An 11,388-nucleotide genomic window follows, 5' to 3' on the forward strand; every position below is an offset into this window, starting at 1 on the left:
TCATTTAAAACCCTTCTTCGCAGCAGTAACTTGTCAAGAAAGTGGGCTGGGTAAGTTGCAACGTGTGACGTGTTTAATGGATGAGGATGGTAGTATGAGCGGATCTAGAGGCCAAACCACTGACAGATGAGGCACGCCCGGTTTCATTTGTTGCTAGCTTTTTGACTTCTCCTTTTCTCCAAGAAGTTCATGGTTTCGTCATTCTGTCCTGTAAGCCATGCTGTGAAGTACATTGAGAGTGAGTGGTTGGTTCCTAGAAACAATACTGCACTAGAACCAGGGAACTCCCTGAGGAAGTGCTGCAGAACTCTCGAAAATTAAGCTCTTATGGTTTGGGTAATGATTTTACAGCTCTTCAAGCTGTCTTTTTGCACTTCTCTTTTCTTTCTTTTTTGCCTGCCAAGTCAGAATGTGGCTTTAGAAGCATGTGTTACAAAATATTTTTCATTAACATAGTTGGGAAGGTGATGGTTGGGTTTTTTTGTGCATGTGGACATGGGTGGTATAATGACAAAGCCACTTTCAGGCCCCGGACACACGGGCTAATTGTCCCGGAGGAAAATAGCGCGCGACAGCCCAATCAGAAGTCCTTACGAGGTCCCGTGGGTAGGCGTCAGGTGCAGATCAGATGGTTAGTCCGCAGCGCGGCAAAGAAGCAGCACGGCGTGTTCAAACTGGCACTCATGCTGCGCTGCTCCTGTGGCAAACGCCGCTTTCTGTTTGTGCGCATGCGCTGTTGGGTGCTTTTCCGCATCCTGTGGAGACTTGGGGGAAAAAATCCCCTTGGTCGCGACGGAACATCGGCAGCCGCCGAATGCCACGACAGTCCACCGGAAATGCGGTCAGATGCCCGCCCTTGCCCCGCAGTTTCCGGAAACTAGTACCTCGTAGGATGGCACCTTCAGCGGGGAGCCACGGGTTCGCCACGGGGGCACTGCACTTTCCAGATGTTGGGGTGTGATCGTGCCCGGGAAATCCGCGGGACTCCCCTGCCTCTCCCACGGCAACTTTGCCGTGTGACCGGGGCCTACGTAGACATTTTGGACAGATTGAAGGTATGGCATTAAGACATCTAATTGTTTATATTAATGTTTGGCAGACATTGCCCATGGATGAGCTGGTGCATGATTTGGCCTCAGCCTTAGAGCAGACATCTGAACAGAACAAGCTGGATGAGTTGTGGGAAGAAATGACTCTGAGTCCAAGGCAGCAGCGGCGGCAACTTCGCAAGAGACGGGGCCGCAAACGGCGCTCAGACCTTACACATCAGGCAGAGCATGCTTGCTGCTACAGCGGGGCCTCTGAATCCAGCCTGGATGAAGCTGTGGAGGACTGCCGGGAAGTGCTGACAGCCAACTTTAGTGACTCGGATGACATGACAGGAGTCAAACGTCATCCAGCACTCAGTGGAACTCTCAGGAGTAAGCAGCATTCGTGGCATGAGTCTGATTCATTCACTGAGAATGCACCTTGCCGACCACTCAGACGTCGTCGAAAAGTTAAGCGTGTGACATCAGAGGTGGCTGCCAGCCTTCAGCAAAAACTTAGGGTGTCAGAATGGAGTTATGAAAAGGGTTGCAGGTTCAAGTCTGCTAAGAAACAGCGCCTGTCTCGGTGGAAAGAGAATGCACCCTGGACACCATCCAGCCGGGGGCTCTGTGAATCAGCAGAGACCAGGGCCTTCCTCAGCAAGGGGGGAAGGAATGAGAGAATGGAATGTGAAGCGGATGAACAGAAACAGGGTTCTGATGAAAATATGTCTGAATGGTGAGACCCTCAGGCCTTTCCTTACCTGTCTGTGGCTTTGTTTAATACTTTTAAAATCATTGCTTGACACTGAAAGATCTATCTTTTAAGTAGCTACTTTTATAGTCCACTTTTTGTTACCGATGTAACTTGATCTTCTTAAGACAATACTCTGTCCATAATTGAAATGTATTATTGGCACTAGTTTTTACAGGAAACACATGGACAGACTGGTGTTTTACATGAGACTGATTTCTCTCACTGGTTTCTGAAGTTCATTAGAAATGACAAACAAAAGCGTGATAAATTATTTAAACCTCACAGCAGCACATTCATCACATTTCTTGTGTGTATGTAAAACACGTAGCTCAGATGTGAACACATGAAGGTGCCTTATACTGAGTCAGACCATCGCTCTGTCAAGTTCAGTACTGTCTGTTCTGGTTGGCAGCAACTCTCCAGGGACTCGGGTAGAGGTCTTCCACGTCACCTGCTACATGGTCCTTCTAATTAGACATGCTGTGGATTGAACCTGGGGTCTTCTACATGCAAAGAAGATGCTCTACTACTGAGCCATAGCCCAGTTCAACACCTTATTAGTACACTTTATTATAAAAGAGCCAGTTTGGTGTAGTGGTTAAAATGTGCGGACTCTAACCTGGGAGAATCGGGCTTGATTCTGCACTCCTCCACTTGCAGCTGCTGGATGACCTTGGACAAGCCATAGTTCTGTCAGAAAGAGTTCTGTCTTGAAAGAGCTCTCTCAGCCCCACCTACCTCACAGGGTGTTTGTTGTGGGGAAGGGAAAGGAGTTTGTAAGCCACTCTTAGTGAAGGGCAGGGTATAATTCCAATTTCTTCTTCTCTACAAAAGAGTAGTAGTTCCTTGTAAAAGGTATTTAGTGTTATGTAAGAGATAATGGGTTTTTATTCAAAGTAAACCTACTAAGAGGAGTTGACTGTATGTGAATAAACACATCATGGTTTAGCTTGAATAAAAACACAACTTTTTGAAGAGCTGATCTAGGAGATAGTTAACCCCCCCCTATAAAGCACTGTATGACCTGAATCCTCGATGCATGGAATAGTATGGGGCATTCATCAGTATCTTGCATCTCATGTATTAAGATCTTACAAGGAGGCTCTTTTACACATGCCCTGATGACTTTGAGTGTTGTGATTGCTGTAAGATCTAGAACCTTCTAGGCTGTGTTGTGGAAATCCTTGCTCTAAGACGAATAGTGGACAAACTGATGTTTATTGATGGTTCTGTTTGTGGCAGATATTAGAATATCATCTATGGTGTTTTAAAATCTCTGTTGTGCATGTGTCTTCTGATATCTGGGTAAATATCTTACTCTTCATTATTGGATTATAAAAAACACTTTATTAGTATGGTAATGGAGCCAGCCTTTTAAGAAGTGTGTATCTGATATTGATTTAAATTGATGTCCATTTATTTATTTTATTTAAATATTTTTTATGCTATCTTTCCACCCAACTTTCCCTCCTTTCCACCCTGAGGTGGTGAGCTGTCAAAAATATTAAAACAGTTTTTAATTTATATATACAAACATATATGCATCCTCAGTTTAAAAAATATGAAATTGTAATGACTGTTGGAATACTTTGGAGTTTCAGTTTCTCTCGGGGAGTGGGGATTGATGGTTCTATGTTAGATTAAGCATTATGCTACCTGAAATGTCTCTCCTTATGATCCACTGTGTAAGGTTGACAAAGTCATATTGTAGGGGACAGTAAAGTAATAATTTGGTTAATCTCTTCTGGTCTTAATGTAGCTACTGATTATAACCTGCTCTAGATTTCTCTCATAACTCTTAGTTTCAGCCAAAATAAGCTGAATTTCCAAGCTGATGTGCTGTGCAGCTTGTTGAATACTAAGCTATCGGACCACCCATGTTACACCTCTCTGTAGCTCACTTCTTTTCCCTTTTGATGAGGAGTGTATTTGGTGATAGTTTCAAGTGGCCGTCAAAAGGCTGACTGAGCTAATGTATTAGAGGTTGCTTCCCAGGAAAGAGAAAATTCCCCTCTCATAGAAAGCAAATGACAGAGACAGAGTGTTCAGCTTCCCCCTCCTCCTTCAGCCCAGCCTGACCTTCTGCACCCCCTTTGTGCCTCTTGTTTTCTTATTTTTATAGAAAATCAATATCCTTCCTGACACAAACAATAGCTCAGGAGCAGGACTAAATGGAAGAGAGCTGAGATCTGTCCATCACCTCTCACTTTAACTCTTTCAAACTATTTAATTATAGGCATGTTTTGCTCCAGGTGTTTGCAACAGTGCAATTGCTAAATGAGGGCCATTTTAACCAAAGATTGGGCGATCAATAACACTCTATAGCAGTAGCTTGTCGGATCAATAGCATTCATTATTTTGTGGTTAAGGTAAGTAGCCTCCATTGTAAGTGGAGGTCATTAATCAGTGCTTACTGTACTGAAAGGCCCGTTTAAAGGCGAGTGCTTTTCCGTGTGTGTGTGCGTGCAGTGTGTAGAAACTGAGGTTCCTTTGCACGAACCTTTAGCCTGGCACTGTATTTACAAGACCTGTTGTAGTTTGAGACCTGTGAACAAATGAAGGGCCATCTAGTGATTTGTTCTGCTACTGGGACTTGGGGTAGGCAGTAGTACTCCTAGAGATGAAATTTCTTATAAACTGTAAAAGAAGAGGCATGATGACCATCTTACTATTGACACCTGATAGCCAATCCCGATAAAAGAATCTTGACTAGAAGATTTCTTCAGCTTTCTCATATCCAGTATGATTGCCTGATTTGCTCTGTAGTGTTGCTTTCTGGGGCTGCATAGAAACATGCCTTAACAACATGCTGTGGTGTTGAACTTGTGTCAAATAATATGTCTCCATTTATGTGTGCAATTTAATGTTTGTGTTTCCTGAGGGTATTATAAAATGGAGAGCTTAAAAAAAGAGGAACATAGGAGTTCTAAGTCGACATGGAGGTGACTGCAGGAGCTGTTTATAATTGGGCTTCCAACACCACCTGTAAAGAGACTGCCCAGAGGAACGTTAATATAGGTTACAGAGGTCACCATGCTTACTAGAGCTTTCGGGTGCTAAAGCAAGATATATTTAGTATTTGCCATCTTGCTGTTATAGTAGGTAGGCAAAGCCCTGCAAAGCATCAGGGCAACAAGGAGGCAGTTTCCATGCTCTTGTAAGCAGGAGGAGTTGGATCTTAGCAGCTGTTCCACTGTTGCAGGAGGTGGGAGAGGTGATCTTGCCTGATTCATCTCCTGAGTGCTCCCCCGAGCGGATTTTGTCCATATGGATTCATGATTCTTAGCATAGGGGTGTGTGTGGGAGTAAAAACAATCTCCTCCTTCACCATCTTGTGACAGCAGAAAAGCTGGTAGAATCACAGAATCTCAGAGCTGGAAGGGGCCGTCCAGGCCATATAGTCCAACCCCCTGCTCAGTGCAGGATCAGTCTAGAGCATCCCTGACCAAGTGTTTGTCCAGCCGCTGCTTAAAGACTGCCAGTGAGGAGGAGTGCACCACCTCCCTAGGCAGCTGATCCCACTGTTCCACAACTCTTACTGTAAAAATATTTTTCCTAAGATCCAGCTGGTACCTTCCCACCCTTAATTTAAACCCATTGTTGCGAGTTTTATCCTTTGTTGCCAACAGGAACAGCTCCCTGCGCTCCTCTAAGTGACAGCCCTTCAGATACTGAAAGACAGCAATCATGTCCCCCCTCAGCCTCCTCTTCTCCAGACTGAACATTTCCAAGTCCCTCAGCCTTTCCTCATAGGGCTTGGTCTCCAGGCTCTCCCCCCCAAATCATCCTCATTGCTCTCCTCTGCACCCGCTCCATTCTGTCCACATCTTTTTTGAAGTGAGGCCTCTAGAACTGCACACAATACTCCAAGAAATCAGATGACTCGTTAAAATGTCATTAAAGTTACAGCTTTCAACCCTAAGCAAGTTGGTTTGATTAACAGGCATTGTGAGATTTGATCCTCAGTGCCTGTCTGAGCCTTAGGAAAGCTGGAGAAGGGGGTTAGGGAGCATGGGCAACCAAAAGTCTCCCAGCACTCTGCTCTCTCACCCACATTGACGGAAGAAATACAGCCTCGCTGTTGCTCCTGGGCAGGAGAGGAAGTCTAGAGCTGTGGTGGAAGATAGCACCATCTGCAAAGCACAAGACCATTTTTGTACCATTTTATTGATTATTGGTCCCACGTTCAAAAGAATGTTCCAGTGGTATATTTCCCTCCAGATGGTATGCTAAGTGCTTCATAGAAAGCTGGTTTCCTGCAGGGAAAACAAGAAATGCCATCAAGGAAATGTTATTAAAGCTGTACTCTGGTTTATAGTTCACTCGTATAACTATCTCAACCTTCCTCCAAGTAGCTCCAAGTGACAGTTTAGCATCATGATAAACTGGGGAAAAAAGTTACGCACAGGGACAGTAACTTGCTTAAGGCCACCCCATGATCTTTGTGGCTAAGTGTCAGTTTTGAAAATAAGCTCACAAGTTTTTTGCTACCAGTCTGACCTCGTTTAGTCATTTGTCAGATTAGAGAAAACAAAAATACCAGTTTACACCATGTCCTGTTGGGTCATTTGGAGATAGTTTTTAGCCAATCACTTGATCATCTGTGAGTTGAGCCTGGTTTCCCACATCTGATTTACTTATTGAACTTTACAAAAAAATGATTCCCCCCACCCCCACACCTGTTTCATAAAGCCTTATTATGTAACGGTGATACAAAGTAAAACAGTTGGCTGCCACATATTTGTACAGAATGCTGACTGTTGTTTAATTGGAGTGTCTAGAGCAGAGGTTCCCAAACTTATTTGGCTTACCCCCCCCTTTTTCAGAAAAAAAGTACTCAGCGCCCCCCCCCCCCGAAATCTGCCTTCAAGAAGTGGACAAAAAGATGCAGTTTGTGGATCTGCACCTGGATTGTTCCAGCCCACCTGGATCGTTCCAGTGCCCCCCAGGGGGCGGTATTGCCTACTTTGGGAACCAATGGTCTAGAGGCATGCATGGGTAGAGCAGTAATTGAAAAGGAGCTAACCCGTGTGACTACCTTTCCATCTTAAAAGTTTCATACATGCATTACTTTCTCATGCAAGCCATGTTTTAGCAGATTATGTCAATAATTGCCTCTTTTTGTGAAGTTCACACATTGGCTGTTAAAATGCACTTCCCACCAGTAACAGTGGTTAAAGATGCAGTCCTAAAAACACTTAGAAAACCTGGGAATAAGCCCCAGTTAACAAAGTGGGACTTATTTTGAGTAGATCTGCTTAGGGTTCCTCTCTAAATTACTAAAGTTGATAAATTCCTTTGTTCCTGAAGCACATTAAATGTATTTCATGCCATCAGTCATTGTTCCTGACAGGCACCCAATCAGTTATATGCATTCTCTTTCTAATCTAACTGTCCACTAACAGATTTTCAGCACTGCTTAGTGAAAACGTACATGCATTTCCTGCCATTACTTTCCTTTAATTACATCCACTATTAGTTCCCTCTTCCATAACTATACAGTGCCAAGTAACTACAGTAAAACTTTTATGTTGATACTTGATAGCTGTAATGCTTGGAGTGGAAAAAGGTAAACAGTGCTTTGTGGAAGGGTTGGTCTCTTCCCCCTATATGCCTTAGAATCGATTACATATAACATTATAATTGATTAAGAAAAGATTCTGCAAACATATTTGGAAACCATTTATGTGCTAATTTCTTTGGAGTGGATCTTTGGTGATCAGGAGAGGGCTACTTCTTTATAGAATTGCAGCGATCAGGTTGAAAGCTTTAATGTAATTGGCAGTTGCTGATATGGCATGTATAATATTTTGCTATAATGTTCCTTGTCCTTCCAAAGAAAGACTGACATCTTATAGTCATCATATAGCTGTGGTGGAAAAAGAAACAGAAGAGCTATATAGCATTGCGATATGTTAACATTCCGTTTCTTCTAACTGCTGTTTAAGACAAATGGAGCACATGCTCACTTTGTTTCTGATTTTCATTCCCAGCAAAGCATCATCTGCAGACACAATAACCCTGGTATCTTTCCCCAAATTCCTGTTTTATGATCACTGTATTTCTAAATAACCTATTTTCTTTTCTGTTTCATCCGTGGTCCACAATTCTTCACCTGACTTCTTAGGCAGTCCCAGTACTGGTCATTAAAGTGGCTCTGGACATCCCACATCAAGGTCAGCCACCTTGCAGAGACGAATATAACAATGTCATTATTGTATGCTCTGTGGAAGGTGTTTGAGAATACCTGCAGTGAATGGTTTTTGCAAAACAGACATCTTATTAAAGATGCATATGTGCTTTAATTCTCTTTGCAGTGAAACCAGCAGTGTGTGCAGCAGCAGTGATACTGGCCTATTCACGAATGACGAAGGCCGTCAAGGTAACTGTAGACTTGTATTCCAATTCATCCATTAATTTCTTTCTGTAAATTATAAAATGGAAGGCATAAGCAAGTAAGATGGAATCAGGTATGGTGTGGTCACTGATGTCACCTGGTGGCTACTCATTCAAAAAAAATTCTTATTGAAGAGCTGAAATGTATAGAACTCAAGAGAAGTTAGAGAGGTGGGTTCAGATATTGTTTGGATCCATAGAAAATCTGTTACAGTTCCTTGAGATTAATACCTTTGTATGGCCATTTCCCCCTAATTATTTGGACCTAAAGGAAACCTTCTAAACGTGATTTGAAATCAGATCTCCTAATATTATGTGAATTCGCACTAATAGGTTTTGAAAGACAGTGTGAGATCCACATGATATTGGATTAGATATATTACTATTTTAGGAAGAAAACTTTAGTACCCTCCAGTTTTTGCATGTATGTGCAGGGGTTAAACTCAGCTGTTAACTATTCTGTTGTCGCAAAAATATACTTAAAGGAAATGCTTGTGTTTATTGGGCTGTAGCACTCATCAATGTTTTGTATCTGGAAAAGTCTTCTTCCAGGTAGTAAACCCATTACTATTGTGAGTGCTCTGTGGATCCCCTGCTCACCACTTCGTGAGCTCTTGAGAGGCTTACTGTGTTTATTCTTTATCACTCAAGTGTTAGGAGTGTTTCACTAATAAGTGAACACCAGCACAGTTGCTTTGTCCTTGCTGCAGCACCTGCTATTTCATGAAGATTTTGCTGTGTAGATTTTTTAAATCAGTCTTTTGAAGTGTATTCACTGTTACTTTATTACCTCTAGCTTTGTTTTTTGAAAAAGTCAGCAACTACAGTTATTTACTCTGCACGAAGACTACTTCCACCTCTAACAACTAACACTGATGAAAGAAATTGCCTGGCAAAGATATAATGCAATGAATGGGATATTTATCTAAGGATATTTAAAAGGAAGCACATTTTTTATCAGTCTTTCAAAATGTAGGCAATTGCTATTAGATGACATAGATGACATGTTCTATATCTAGTAGAAAGTTGTTTCACCCTTATAGGCACATGAGCAAACATGGTGCTTCCACTTAGGAATCTCCTTTCCTTAAAGTGAATGTTGGTGATTGCATTGACTTTTACATGTGTGGGAGGAATAGTGGGATCATATATTAGAGCATTTGATGAGTGGCTTTGTGCTTCTCTTAGGAGATGATGAACAGAGTGATTGGTTCTACGAGGGGGAATGCGTCTCAGGGTTTACTGTCCCGAACCTTCTCCCCAAGTGGGGAACTGACCACCGATCAGATGTTGAGAGAATGGATTCCAGCCTTGAAAAAGTTTCAGATCCAACGTTCCTTCTGCCTTCTCGGCCTGCTACAAGAGGTGAGTTGCTTATGGATGTGTGGGGGATTAGTAACAGTGGGCTTGGGGAAACTTTCGGCATAATTGTACTCTAGAAGCAAGGTATATTTTTGCCATTGCAAATATCTTGGAGGTAAAAGTTTGCTGTAAATTAACATGGCCTAGTGATTGAGGACATTCTTGTCAGAAGAGGGTGCTGTAGCCTACAGTGTTGTCTTGTCTTGTAGCTGCCCAAAGTTTGGTCACGTTTTGCATATAATACCTGTAGATTATATGATTTTTTTTAGATAAGTAGTCTTACACTAAGATCACTGAAATACAAAAAGTATAAACATAGAAATAGAAATCCAATCTAGAGTCTTGTTTCTGTGTTCTAACTTAAAACGCACATTACAGCCTATGTTAGCTGTTCTTGTGCCTTCATTGCACTTTTATTTTCCTTCTCAGGATTTCATGGACGCTTGAACCGTCTTCCCAGCATTGCTTCCCGTTGCCTCAGAAAGGGCCGCCGAAGGCTAGTTGGCAAGGTATTGCTTTTCAGAGACTGGCCGTTTGGTGTTTGGTGCAGGGCAGCCTGCTGTTAAAAGTTTTTTCTTCTGTAGCAAACTTTACTTCATATATTAGCTCATGTAAAAACTATTCCACTGGTTGCAAATACTCATGGAGTTCAGTGGAAGTGATGATAAGGTTATGCTGAGGAAAGGAGGCTTGTAGGATCTAGTGGTTTGGATCCAGCAGAATGTTTCCTCAGACAGAAAGACTTCCACCCCCACAGGTGGCCCCCCCCAGCAACATTTCTGGGGGTGCTCTGATGGGAGCAAAAGCGGCATGTCAGGGAGCATGAGGGTCAAGGAGAAACAGGGCACCGTGCTGAGGATAAGGGGAATGTGCCCTCAGAAGGGACCTCTTCCCCAGCTGGTGAGCGGGTATCCTTTCGCACCAAGGAACCATCCCTGGGCAGGGTGGGAGGGGGGCTCTTGGTAGTTGGTGATTCGATCCTTAGGCAGGTAGACAGCTGGGTGGCAAACCCACGTACTGACCGTATGGTGACTTGCCTGCCTGGTGCGAAGGTAGCGGACATTACGCATGTTTTAGAAAGGCTGGTAGGTAGTGCTGGGGAGGAGCCAGTGGTCATGGTGCATGTCGGCACCAACGATGTGGGGAAATGCAGTCGTAAGGTCTTGGAGGAAAAATTTAGGCTGCTAGGCAGGAAACCTAGGTCCAGGACCTCCAAGGTAGCTTTCTCAGAAGTACTACCTGTTCCACGCGCAGAGCTGGAGAGACAGGCACAGATCAGGAGTCTCAATGCGTGGATGAGACGATGGCGTAGGGGGGAAGGGTTCAAGTTTGTTAGGCACTGGGATGCTTTTTGGAACAAGAGGGAGCTGTACAGGCGAGACGGTCTCCACTTGTCCCGAGAAGGAACCAGGCTGCTGGCGCTTAAAATCAAAAAGGTGGCAGAGCAGTTTTTAAACTGAATATTGGGGGAAAGCCGACAGGAGATGAAAAGTCTCTGGTTCGGGTTGGCTCATCTCAGAGAGATGGGGGGGTACCTGTTGGTTTTCTACAGGGAGGTGGATTGAAATTGTCCACTGAGACCATGGCTAGTAACGTGGACTGCCTGACAAGGTCTCGAGATAGCAAGAGGAAGGTTGCAGGCTTAACTTGTATGGGAAATTACAGCTGTTTCTATAGAAATGCTAGAAGTGTCCGAGGTAAAATCGGGGAGTTGGAGTGTTTGGTGTTGGAGGGAAAAATAGACATTGTGGGTATGTCAGAAACTTGGTGGGATGAGGAAAATCAGTGGGATACGGTGATTCCCGGTTATATATTATATCGGAAGGATTGGGGGGGGGAAGGGTT

At 43.5% G+C, this 11,388-nt stretch overlaps 1 protein-coding gene across 3 annotated transcripts in view; it reads left to right on the forward strand.

Annotated features, from left to right (window-relative positions):
- The window catches only part of GPATCH2L (G-patch domain containing 2 like), a 42,379-nt gene that overhangs the window by 515 nt on the left and 30,476 nt on the right, over window positions 1-11,388 (forward strand). For all 3 annotated transcript variants that reach the window (XM_015418373.1, XM_015418374.1, XM_015418375.1), the window contains exons 2-5: window positions 1,100-1,767; window positions 8,103-8,167; window positions 9,370-9,546; window positions 9,973-10,052. In XM_015418373.1, coding sequence (XP_015273859.1) covers window positions 1,109-1,767; window positions 8,103-8,167; window positions 9,370-9,546; window positions 9,973-10,052 — 981 coding nt within the window. In that variant the 5' untranslated portion in view covers window positions 1,100-1,108. The remainder of the gene's footprint in view (window positions 1-1,099; window positions 1,768-8,102; window positions 8,168-9,369; window positions 9,547-9,972; window positions 10,053-11,388) is intronic.

The sequence above is a fragment of the Gekko japonicus genome, unplaced genomic scaffold (assembly GCF_001447785.1).
Source record: "Gekko japonicus isolate JY-2015 unplaced genomic scaffold, Gekko_japonicus_V1.1 scaffold3, whole genome shotgun sequence".
NCBI lineage: Eukaryota > Metazoa > Chordata > Lepidosauria > Squamata > Gekkonidae > Gekko > Gekko japonicus.